This window comes from Apium graveolens, chromosome 1, assembly GCF_009905375.1.
Source record: "Apium graveolens cultivar Ventura chromosome 1, ASM990537v1, whole genome shotgun sequence".
NCBI lineage: Eukaryota > Viridiplantae > Streptophyta > Magnoliopsida > Apiales > Apiaceae > Apium > Apium graveolens.
Window position 1 is genome coordinate 162,199,614 of NC_133647.1, and position 13,085 is coordinate 162,212,698.

General features: G+C 34.4%; 1 protein-coding gene across 1 annotated transcript; it reads right to left on the bottom strand.

Annotated features, from left to right (window-relative positions):
- Positions 1-314: 314 nt before the first annotated feature.
- Positions 315-3,695, bottom strand: LOC141709047 (uncharacterized). Its single transcript, XM_074512943.1, has 3 exons — positions 1,249-3,695; positions 1,034-1,139; positions 315-950 (listed from the first exon to the last, which is right to left on the bottom strand). The coding sequence occupies exons 1-3, from the start codon at positions 3,693-3,695 to the stop codon at positions 315-317; spliced, it is 3,189 nt and encodes a 1,062-aa protein (XP_074369044.1).
- Positions 3,696-13,085: the final 9,390 nt, after the last annotated feature.

A 13,085-nucleotide genomic window follows, 5' to 3' on the forward strand; every position in this document is an offset into this window, starting at 1 on the left:
ATTTTCAGAGGGTTTTAAAAAAATTGCCTAAAACATAAATCTTTAGACAAAAAGCAAACCAAATGCTTTAAGAACATTGTCAAATAAATGCTTCCAACAAGTTGTCAAACCAGATGTACAAAAAACTTCTCAACCTAACTGAAAGGTACAAATTACATATAACAATTCTTGGATAAAAATCAAACCAAATCCTTCAAGAACAATGCCAAAACAAATCTTACAATAAACTGTCCAACCAAATTTGATTTAGTACAAATTATAAGCAAAGGGGATAACATAGGCACTTATAGGCAACATCTGATCAGTTGATATAATTATGGAAGTTGAATCATCTCTTCTTCCTCCCGCATGTAACTTCTATTTTCTTCCTCGACTTCATCAACAGTTGGGAACATGGTGACATCTACCTCATTTTCAAGTTCAATTTCTACGGATCCCTCATTTTCATCGTCACTTTGATCATCGAACTTGTTTGGTAATTTTAATACAACTGACCAGAATTTTTCAAGAGGGTCGTCAATGTAACAAACTTGCTTGACATGTTTACCTAACACAAAAGGGTCGTTCAGAAAACCTAACTTGTGTAAATTAACAACTGTGTATCCTAAATCATCTATCTTAACCCCTTTGTTCATATCTACCCAATTGCACCGAAAGATAGGGACTCGAAAATGGTTATAGTCCAACTCCCAAATACTTGTGATTACTCCATAAAATGTATGTGAAATATGCTCAATGTTCTTATCCTTATCCTGCACGAGCATTGTATCAGCATGAACACAAACACCGCTGCATTGAACTTGTCGCGTATCATCACGATCTTTTGTGCTGTAGGTAACACCATTGACTTTGTAGCCACTGAATGTAGGGACATACTTGTTAGGCCCTTCTGCAAGCCACATTACCTCCTTAGATACCATACTTTTCACATCAAGCAATTCTGATGAAATCTGTCCAAAAAATAAAATACTAAAGCAATTAGACATTTACTTGATTTCTTTAAATTAGAAAAAAATTATTGTCTAGCTATTACCTTCTTTTGAAACCAATTAGGGAATGTTTCATTTTGCTTGTTCTTAAGCCATTCTTCATCATTTTCATGTAATGGATATCTTGCCACCAAGAAGGCCATATGTTCACTATGAGTAAATCAATTTCAGCTTTTGTTGAAAAAAATCATAAAATCATGGAACAAAAAACAGATGTATTTATTACTGAAAAATCAGAAATCTAAATAAAGAAACTTACTTGAAATATGGGGTCAATTCATTACTGTTTTGAAGAAGACACAGATGTGCTTGGTGCAAATCCTTGATGCTCGGCTTTATCATTGTTGCACCAGATAAGGGTCTGTATTTCTCCTTGTTCTTATCCCTTCCCGGTAACCCAACTGTTGGTTCTTCAAAATTAACTAAACACTCAACCGCCTCTTCTGCAATATAGGCCTCAGCGATGCAACCTTCCGGATGAGCCCTGTTTCGAACATATCCCTTGAACGTCTTCATATATCTCTCGAAAGGATACATCCAACGTAGGAAGATAGGACCACAAAGCTCAACTTCTCTTACAAGATGAACTGAGAGATGGATCATTACATCAAACAAGGAAGGGGGGAAGTGCTTTTCTAGCTGGCATAAGGTCTCCACCAATTGAGACTGCATTTTTTCTAATTTATCGACCTCAATGATTTTACTACAAATTGCCTTGAAAAAAAGGCAAAACCTGATAATAGTGCACCTGACTTGTTTTTGAAGTACTGACCGAAGTACGATGGGGAGCAAGTGATGCAACATTGTGTGACAGTCGTGAGATTTCATTCCAACAAGTCGCAGAGTGTCCATTGATACTATACCCTTAAGGTTCGAACAAAAACCATCAGGTAACTTCATGCCAATCAAGGACGAGCAGACAATCTTTTTTTCTTTATGCAATAAGTTCCAAGATGCCATCGGTAACTTCTCTTTTTTTCCAGAATTTTTTGGTCTCAGCTCCATTCTTATTCCCATTTCAGCCATATCAATACGAACAGATTCTCTATCTTTTGTCTTCCCGGGAATATTTAGCAATGTACCGGTTAAAGCCTCGCATATATTTTTTTCTATATGCATCACATCGAGAGTATGGCGAACTGGCAAAAACTTCCAGTAATCAAGCTGAAAAAATATAGACATCTTTTTCCAAATTGGTCGAGGTTCCCCTTTTTTCCACCGAGGTTGGTTTTGTGTCTTACCATAAACATGGTCCGCTAGTGGTAGTACCCTTTCTAACACCTCCTCTCCAGTTAAAGGAATAGGTTCTGATAACTTCTCCATGGTGTTATCAAAGGCTGATTTTTGCCTTCGATATGGATGATTTCTGGGCAGCCATCTACGATGTCTCATAACCACCGTCTTTTTGTAAGTAGCCAACCTGGTAGCTTTTGTTTTATCAACACAAACTACACAAGCATTATATCCTTTAATGATGTTACCCGACAAGTTTCCTAAGGCTGGATAATCACTAATTGTCCACAATAAAATTCCTCTTAGTATGAAAGACTCTTTCTTAAATGCATCATAAACTTGTTTCCCATGCCACAATTTCTGCAAATCTTCTATAAGTGGTTGAAGGTATACATCAATATCATTTCCAGGCTGATTTGGTCCGGATTTCAATAGACTTAGCATAATGTACTTTCTCTTCATACAAAGCCAAGGTGGGAGGTTGTAAATTGAAAGCAACACAGGCCATGTTGAGTGATCACTTCCTGGTCCATGGAAAGGATTAAATCCATCGGAGGATAAAGCTAACCGAAGGTTCCTAGCCTCTGCAGCAAACTCAGGCCACCTTTGATCGACATCCTTCCATGTCTTTGAGTCAGCCGGATGTCTAATTTTACCATCATTTTGTCGCTCGGTTTTATGCCAAGTCATGTCCTTCGCAATCTGAGCTGTATTGAACAAATTTCTCAATCTTGGTATCAATGGAAAGTACCAAAGAACCTTAGCAGGGATCCCTTCCAATTCTTCTCCTTTCTTGTTTAACTTCCATCTAGATTCCCCACATATTCGGCAAATCGTCTCATCTTCGTCCCTCTCACCGCGGTATAAGAGACAATCATTCGGACACACATGTATTTTTTCATAATCCATGCCTAAAGTACATAAAGTTTTCTTGGCTTCACCAAAAGATGAAGGCATACTGTTGCCTTCCGGAAGCATTGATGCAAGCAAAAGAAGGACATCGGAAAAGCATTTATCAGAAATACCATGTTTTGCTTTTAAATTATACAACTTGACTAAAGCTCTCATTTTTGTAAAACTCTCGCATCCAGGATAAAGTGGTTCATTTTCACCTTGAACATGATTCATAAAATCAGAAGAATCTAACGAAATATCCTCATCATCGATAATATCCTGCCCCATTCTCATGTTTGTAGGATCAACGGATGATTCCTGTTCAGAAACTACATGACTCTGTACATAATTTGACTCTCCATGCCATATCCAACACGTATAGGTTTGATCAATACCATATTGATAAAGATGATCCTTAATAGTCTGAGCATTCCAAGATTTACTATGAGCGCATCTTAAGCATGGACAACTAATTTTATTTTGTTTAAACCCATTCAGAAATGCAAAATTTAACAATTCATCCACTCCAAGTTTAAATTCTTGTGTTCTTCTATCTGCTTTCAACCAAGATCTATCCATTTTTACTCAACCAAGTTTAAACCCATTCTTTTGCTCAAATTCCACAAACATATATATTCCATTAAACTCGATATGGACCCTTATTAAAATTCTCCAAATAGATATGAACCCTAATTTCAAGTTCTCCAAATCGATATAAACACCAAATCCCCAAATTGATATGAATTCAGCAGAAACTTACCTGAGTTCAGCAAAGTGAAGTTCCCCTGGATTACTTCAGACATCAAAGAACTGAGACAAATATATGGTTAAGAAATGGTGTATGAAGGAGACAGTAAAAGAGGCATAATAAAACATAGATACTTCAGATAGACAATGATCACGTATAATAATGCTAGTCAAACTACTTTATTGCTAGTCAAAATTATTTACACTTTCCCCCTCTTTCCCCAGTGTTCCCACTTATATTTTTTTTGAAAAAAATAGAAATTTTCTTAAAGTAAAAGAATTTCGTTTCTTGGTTTATTTAAAACTCAGGACAATCGTTTCAACAATATTGCATTGTAAAAAAATGTAAACACAATGGTTTGTAGCATAGTTTATTTAAAATCTTGGACAACGGTTTCAACAATTTATCATTGTAGTAACACCTACAAACAAGTGTTTTTTCAATAAACCATTGTCGTATTATATCAACTTTTTCGACAAACACAAGGACTATAAATGATTTTGTAGGCTTCGAAGACATGCAACAAGAGGAACAATTGACATGTTAAAACTTACATTATTAAATATATATTTAAATATCACTAATTGTTTATGAAATAAATTACAAGTGTCTTCTTTTAATTTGTTACATTGTAATCATATACTATATATGCATTCAGTGGTTACTTTCGAACTATATAGTCGATAACTCTATATAAAAAATTCGGGATTTGTTAAGTTTTTAAATAGACACTATATCCGTTACAAAAGCGAAACGAGTCATTTTAATGTCGACAAATTTGAATATTTCGCCTTTAATTTTTGTTAATTTTTGTTTGATCTAGGGTTATAGGGTTTAGGGTTTAGGGTTTAGGGTTTGGTGGAATAATTTTTTCTTACATAAGACAACGGTTTTTGCAATTTCCCATTGTAAGAACTTGTAAATTATTGTGTCGTCCTTATCATGTCGTGTATTCAAAATCCAAACACAAATACTAAATTATCGTGGTGTGTTAAAAATTATCGGGTGTAGCTTATATAAACAACTTTTTAGATACACTTAATTTATACATGACTTCGTTTACTTACTAATTCATTGCCTTTTTCTAATTTTTGGAAAATTACCTTCGGGCATGATACTCAAGATTCCTGGTATGTTATGAAATATTCCCTAAATTTTGCCAACATACCAGGAGAATATTTCATAACACACCAGGATTCTTGAGTATCATGCCCGAAAGTAATTTTCCAAAAATTAGAAAAAGGCAATGAATTAGTAAGTAAACGAGGTCATGTATAAATTAAGTATATCTAAAAAGCTGTTTATATAAGCTACACCCGACAATTTTTAACTCAACACGATAATTTAGTATTTGAGTTTGGATTTTGAGTACACGACATGATAAGGACGACACAATAAGGTACACGACACGAGATACACAACTGAGAAAATTCAAAATTATGAATTAATTAATATCGAAATTATTTAGAAAAAAAATCAAAATGTTACTTCAAAATTTTCCCAATCGTAGATTAAGGATAGATTTAATAGTAACCGTTGTTTAAAAAATATTTAATATTCTCTTCTTTTCAATTAATTTCTAAAAATTATGAATAATTCACTCATCAATCAATTAAAATACACCATTGGTTTGGTAAAATACTAACAATCCAAGCCGTTGGTTTATTCCCCAAAATTATTTCACTTCCCCCTCTTTTCATTTTCATTCCCCCCTTTTGTTCCCCCCTTTGTGATTTCTCTTTTCTTACCCGATAATACTTCATTCCCCTCTTTTATTTCTCTTCCATTTTCTTTTCTCAATTTCTAATCGAAGCAAATCTAAGAAAGGTACTTGCATGTTTTAATCTGTTCAGTTCTTGGTTGTTGTTGCATGTTACTTGATTAAGCTTGTTCTGTTCAGTTCTTGTTTGCTCTTGCTTGTTCTTCATTGGTTATGTTCAGTTCTTGCTTGTTCTTGATTTGTAATGTTTTTACTTGTTTGTTTTGATTCTTATGCTCTTCTTTTCATTTTCATTCCCCCCTTTTGTTCCCCCCTTTGTGATTTCTCTTTTCTTACCCGATAACACTTCATTCCCCTCCTATTTCTCTTCCATTTTCTTTTCTCAATTTCTAATCGAAGCAAATCTAAGAAAGGTACTTGCATGTTTTAATCTGTTCAGTTCTTGCTTGTTGTTGCATGTTACTTGATTAAGCTTGTTATGTTCAGTTCTTGTTTGCTCTTGCTTGTTCTTTATTGGTTATGTTCAATTCTTGCTTGTTCTTGATTTGTAATGTTTTTACTTGTTTGTTTTGATTCTTATGCTCTTCTGCTGTGATTCTTTTATATTTTGGTTCGATTCTTGTGAAACCCTCGTATGTTATGTAGTTCTTGTTGGATTTTTATAAAACTCTCATATGACTTGTTTCTTTGGTATTTTTTTAATTGTTGTTACTCGCTACTGATTTAAATGGTTCACTTTGATGATGTCTTGGTTAGTTATTAGATTTTGTTTCTCATAAAACCCACATTATTAGAGATTTTTTGCTGGTTAGATTTTGTTTCTCATAAAACCCATATAATTTCTTAGCTTGGCAAATCCTTCTTTATAATGGTTTGTGGTACACAGATTATGGCTCCTCCAAAGAAGAAGACACAAGCTTCTCATAAAAAAGCAAAGTCTTCTCCAAACAGAACAGCGATGAGAGTTGTGAAGGCTATAAGGAAAACACAATCATTGAACAAAGTTAACCCCTCTTGTTCTTCTCCTATATCTATCAAGAAGAATCCGATATCTGAAAATTTAAAGAAGAAGTTGTCAAAGAAGAAAAAACAAGTGGATTCTAAGAAAAAGCAAGTGGATTCTAAGAAAAATCCAGAAATACCGGAAGGACTAAAACTATTGAAACGTGGTTGTGTCACGATGCACAGAATTCTGAGACGGAAGATAATGAATCAAAAGCTTACTGTGACCTTCAATGCAAAAGGGGAGCCGTATGGTGATGAAGCTGGAGAGATGCAGTCGTACATTGGAGTTTTGGCAAGGACCAAAGTCCCCATTTGGCATGATAGTTGGAAGCAAGTTCCTGAGCAGACAAAGAATAAAATTTGGGACTGTGTGCAGGTATAGTAAATTGTCTACACACATGCCTATCTTTCTCTTTGATATTGGTTTTTTTCTTTTCTTTCTATAGATTTTGTTCATTCGTTAACTTGCATATTTGAATTTTTTTGTTTCTTATGTACGTAGATGGCCTTTATTGTACCTCCGACAGCAAGGAAACTGGTATGGGAATCCGCTTGTCAAAAGTGGAGAGAGTTCAAATCCCGGCTCACGACAGAGTACATCCTTCCACACCGGAATCAACCAGAAAAGCTCACTTTTCCTCCGGTTGACTACACGTTCATAGAAAAGTCGCACTGGGAGATGTTTGTTGCTGATCGTCTCGGAGATGATTTTAAGGTAAACTTTTTATTATTTTTATTTATTTATCAATTTCAATAATTGGATAGGTATTTAGCGTGATGTTTTAACCTTGTTGGTGCTTTTTTCTACAGAAAATTCATGAAGAACAGGTGAAAAGAAGCCGGATGAATGAGTATCATCATCTAATGTCTCGAAAAGGTTATGCCAACCTAGAAATGGAATGGGTTAGTGATGACAGCCTAAATCTACTTAGTCTTTTTATATACTTTGTGTGGTCAATATGAATTTGTATCTTTGAATCATTAATAAAATATGTCGTACATGCAGTTGAAAAAACATCCAGAAGAACCGATAGATCGATCGGATGCTTGGGTCCTTGCAAGGAAAGACAAAGATGGTAATTTTAAAAATGAGAATGTTAAAGAAAAAGCTGAGAAAATAGTAAGTTATTCATTTATATTTCAACCGAGAATATTCATCATAGTTCCAATTTGATATATAACTTCTTCTATACTGTGGTGTTTTTAGGAGTTGCTCAAGAAGAAGGTTAAAGAAGGGGAATTGGTAGAAGAAGGTAGAAATGATGTGTTAACCATGGCGCTCGGTAAGCCTGAGCATGGAGGCAGAGTACGTGGGCAGGGGAGCCACGTGAAACAGTCTATCTATTTTGATCTGCCGAGACAGAAAAAATCAAGGACTATTGAGGAGAGGATACATGAGGGGGTTAAAAACTTTATGGCTGAGGAGACTCCGAAAATTATAAAACAGAGAGATGCATTTTGGACTGCTGAAATTGAAAAGATCAGAGCAGAATTGAAAATGGCTAAAGGTATTGGTCAAAAGGGTAGCCCAATCATTACTTCCCAACAAGGAAGCTGCTCAGATTTAAAGGGCGTGCCTCAGTTCGTAAACGAGAATGATAGGAATGATATTGTGAGGAAAAAGCTGAACGTGGAATCTGGGGATGAAGGTTCAGATCATGGTGATGAGGAGAATGTAGAATGTTTTTCTAAGGACAATATTGGATATAAAAATATTGAAGAGGAGAATGAGCATAATGTTTTTTTCAAAGGTGAGGAGGCCTTTATGGTTGACGCTGATAATGAGTTTGTTGAAATTGAGAATCATCCTAAAGGGTTGAAGTTGGATGGTTTATCCGGTGTTTGTCAACTGGCAATAGGATCAGTAAGCAACATCGTAGCATATGGCCGGGTTGATGAAATCCCTCTTGCTGAAGGATGTGAGCCGACTCTTCACGGAATATGCCTTTCAAAGGAAAATGCAAGAGTGTCCATTTCTTATGCAATTTAAGAGGATGCTAAGATCCCATTTCCCGTAGGAGATGAAATTGTAACTGTGAAACAAGCAATAGGTTCTTTTATTGCATGGCCAAGGGATCTCGTGGTGGGGAACACAAGCAGTACCCAAGTTTTGTCTACTCCAAAGGTAAAGATTGATGATAGTGTGTGTGTAATTGATATATTTTGTTATGTTTTTACTGTGTTGACGTGCATGTTTTTATTTTCAGAATATCAAAAAGCGTGGTGCGAAGAAAGTTGGTTCCAAGAAAACAAAGAAGCATGTAGTGATAGAAACTGATGATGTGGAGGATGAGCTTCATGTAGAGATGGGTGTAAATTATCCATCATCTTTAAAACGGTTGTGGATGTGGGCTAAGGATGCTTTAAGCGATGGAAGAACCGTAAGTTTTCAGTTATATGAACAAGCATTTGCTGTCACAAAGAAGCAGGTGATCTTTCTGCAAGATATACATTCCCTATGTGGTAGAGGTGAAATATCCGGATCGATCATTACCATATTCATTCAGTAAGTTTCCACATACATTAGCTTTTTCAATTTGTTGTTAATTATCTTGAATTAAAAATGAGTGCATTCTTATTTTAATTGTTCTCTAAATAAAATTAAATTAGATTCCAACTATTGTTTAATTTGTTTACAGCTTCTTGTATGAGTTTTTGAGAAAGAATAAAATGACGAATATGATTGCTTTTGTGGATCCGTGTATTGTTGGAGCCATTGGTTGTGGCAATGCAGGGGAGAGGTCACGTGCGCTTGCCAACCGTTTTATGAATGCTAAGGAAGGACAATGCTTTCTTATTCCTTTCAATGACGTGTAAGCATTTCTCACTTTATAAGTACACTTCATATTTTATGATCTCATTAAGATGTTTAAGTACTTGTAATTTAATTTTCATTTTTTTTATATTTTTAGTGAATTTTAGAAATTTGTAGAATATATTTGTATGGATGGAACTTTAAATTTGGTAACTTGTAAATTAATTTGCTAACTTGTAAATTGTTAAATATATAATTAAATGAGATATAAGTAATTTATTTAATTATTTCTTCAAGTTACCTTTGGTTATTTTTGAGGTAACATCTAACTGCATAATTAAATTTCTGAAAGACACATCTTCTCATGCTTTGATAGGAATCACTGGTCACTAACCGTTGTTGTTCCAACGACGGAGGTAGTATACCACATGGATCCTCTTAAGCGTCGTATTGCAAGCGATGAATGGGTAGAAGTTGTTGATAAGTGAGTCAATATTTTTAATTGCTTTAGGTAATTTACGCAAAATGTTTTTTGTTGACTTGTACTACTTTCTAACAGTTCGATAAAGATGTACAAAGAGAGGATGAATAAGGTGAATAAGGTTGCCAGGAAGAAAATTTGTTGGGAGAATATGGCAGTAATAATATTTTTTTATAATTTCTCATATATTGAAGTAAAATATGTGATTAATTTTATTTTCTATTTTTTTCAGGGAGTTCCTTTGCAGACAGGGGTCCGGGACTGTGGCCTTTTTGTCATGGGATATATGAAAGAAATTTGTTATGACAAAGAGCTTCAATTTGCAACTAAGGTATGATTTTTTCTTGTTTTTAATTTTAAATTACAACTTTATGTCGGATGGTACTTTATTTTCACTATCAACATAGTGGCTTACAAAACTGTCAAAACTTTATTTGATTTTCAGTGGATTCGTAGAGGCAATCTGGCTTACAATGAGGATGACTTAAACGTGATCAAGATGGACTTCGCCAAATTCTTCATGAAGTTTTATTCATGTTAAGTTAGTCTCGCGAATAGTTTATATGTAATTTGTGATGGTAAGATGAACTAGTTTAAGTTATATTGACGTTGTTGGTATGGTGTTTAAGTGGAGTTTTTCTGAACTTTTTATGGTTGTTGAAGTTTGGTGGATGTATGTACTTATGGTTGAAGTGGATTTTTGGTGTAGTTGGTAAATTATGAAGTTTATCGGATGTTATGGTATTTATCGCATGGTACATTTGGTTTTTGAATGGTTTGGTATTTGATTTTGCAATTTGTATTTGTAAAGGCTTTATTTATAAATAGAATAGGTATAGAACCATTGCTATGTTTGATAGACAATTGTTTAGTAAAATAAAAATATCTATTGTGCTAAGTTATACTAGACAACAGTTGGTACATAAGTAAACCATTGTCCTAAGCTATATCAGACAATATTTGGCACAAAAGTAAACCATTGTGCTAAAGATATTCGACAATGATGTTTTAAAAGGCATACACTTGTATGAACCAAACTTATACAACTGAATAGTAGAACTTAAACATTGTGCCTTAATGATTTGCACAATAGATCAAATTATTAACACCATTGTATGTACAAATCCTAACAACACTCTGGGATCAGTACATACCATTGTTAGATTAGCTTCTAACAATATCTTGGTCATTACAAAAACTGTTGTGAGCATTGCTAAAACACAATACCCAAAAACAAAAAACTGTTGTCTAAAGTATGTCATACATTTGTTTTCTTAATAAAAACCATTGTGTAACTAGATGAAATAAATACATAAACCGTTGTAGGAGTCAATTCACATAACACTATTTTTAACTATTGTGCCTCTACATTGTTACAACGGCTAGAAAACTGTTGTTTGTAGAATATTAGAAAGGGTCATATCCGTTGTGTGAATAAAATGAGATAAAGGCTTTATATTCAGTTGTGTGATGTATTTGTTACAATGGTGCGTAACCATTGTATGAGTACCAAACACACCGCCCCCGGATAGACAACGAAATATTCATCTTTTAGACAACGGTATAAAACCATTGTCTGATTCAATATTTCTTGTAGTGCATTGTTTACCTTCCCAGAATTCAAATCTGGAACCCTAAAAGGGAAACTAGCAACTTGTAGATTATGACTCAGATTCATCTGACGAGTTTAACAAGGATGGGGATTTGTGAACTCCCATTGCACCGCCTATGACCTCATTAAGGATGGCTAAGGTGATTTTCCTTATAGGTACAACTGAATGTTGGAGCTATGAGAGGAGTGATACACTTGTGAGAATGAGTGTAAACACGAGTGGAGAGAAGAGTGAAACACATGTGAGGTACACTAAAACAGAATCACACACTCACAGTGAGGAAGAAAGAGAAACTACTTGTTATTTCTTTTCCAACCAAGTGAAATATGAGAATTCCTTCAGACAACGGCATACATTCCTTTTTTAAGGGGGAGATAAAAGCTTAAGTAATAGTTTGGAGGATTCCTCAACTAAGGGGGAGAAATAGCAGGGAGAAAGAAAAAGATCCTATATATGTACACTACACCACACCATTATTGTTTGTAACTACGGATCCTATTGTACGGGAGAGGTGGTAAACGAAGGTGATCTTCTTTAATCAGTTGATTCTCATAGGGGGAGAAGCAAGAGAGATATGTGCTTCTCAAAAGGAAATGTGGTTGTACAAAAGAAGATGAAACTACTTGAAGATATGTTCAGTCTAAAGGAACATCTATTTGGAATCTGGAAAATGTTAAATATAATCCAGAACTTTTCTGCTATTTACTTTATATTTCTGTTTATATCTTTTTCTTATTTGTTAGTTGAGTTATCCCCTAGGTATTTGTGTGTTATTGTCTAACAAAAAATAGGGGGAGATTGTAAGGCATATGTCATAGCCTATTTGTATATTCGAGGATTTAACTTAACTCAAATAAGAATGTAATAAGTAAATAGTGGATCTACCGTCAAAGAGATCTCGCAAAGTAACATCTGTCAAAGGATTCAGAAACAAGGTTCATCTACATACTTGAGGAATTAATTCACTGGAAGAAGTTCAAGAAATTGATCAAGCCTCAGTGATATAAATCAAGGTTGTGGATTTAATCAAGTGACAGAGATCTCGTCAGGGTATCAAAGAATTACAAGGATTTAATCTGAAGAAAATCAAATATCAAAGTCAAGACATGAAGAAACATCACGGAAGTTAGTCACTCATGAACCAGACAGTACATCGAGTGTCAACATTGAAGTGGTGGAATTGATTCATAATTCTCAGTGATTTTCAGAAGATTTTTAGAAGAATGGTTGCTGCTCAAGATTAGTATTAATTCTCTATTAATTAATTAAGTCATATAATTTAATTAAGAAAATAAATTATATCTGCAAAGATTAATTTATTGATTAATTAAATTAATTGATTAATTAATTCTGAATTGATATTAAGGATTTTCAGAATTTTAATTGGATTAAAATCTGTTTTAAATCAGCAAAACAATTGAAAATGATCTAGCATGACAATCTGGATTGTCATACTGATTGTCATGCCAGGCCATTTTCAATAGTCTCACCGAAAGTTACACTGGGAGGAGGATTGTCTTGCCATTTCATTCTGATAGTCTTGCTAGTTCATTCAATTATCTCACCGAAAGTCTTGCTAGTTCAAAAGGATTGTCTTGCTGAGCAAAAAGGATTGTCATTCCAGTTCAATTCTATTCTGCTGGTTGA

What these genes read in the sequence shown, in the direction of transcription:
- LOC141709047 (XM_074512943.1), bottom strand. Translation starts at nt 3,695, where the DNA reads ATGGATAGATCTTGGTTGAAAGCAGATAGAAGAACACAAGAATTTAAA. An exon ending in GAATTGACCCCATATTTCAA is followed by an intron (nt 1,140 to 1,248) that starts GTAAGTTTCTTT and finishes ATTTACTCATAG; the next exon opens with TGAACATATGGCCTTCTTGG. An exon ending in CTAATTGGTTTCAAAAGAAG is followed by an intron (nt 951 to 1,033) that starts GTAATAGCTAGA and finishes TTTTTTGGACAG; the next exon opens with ATTTCATCAGAATTGCTTGA.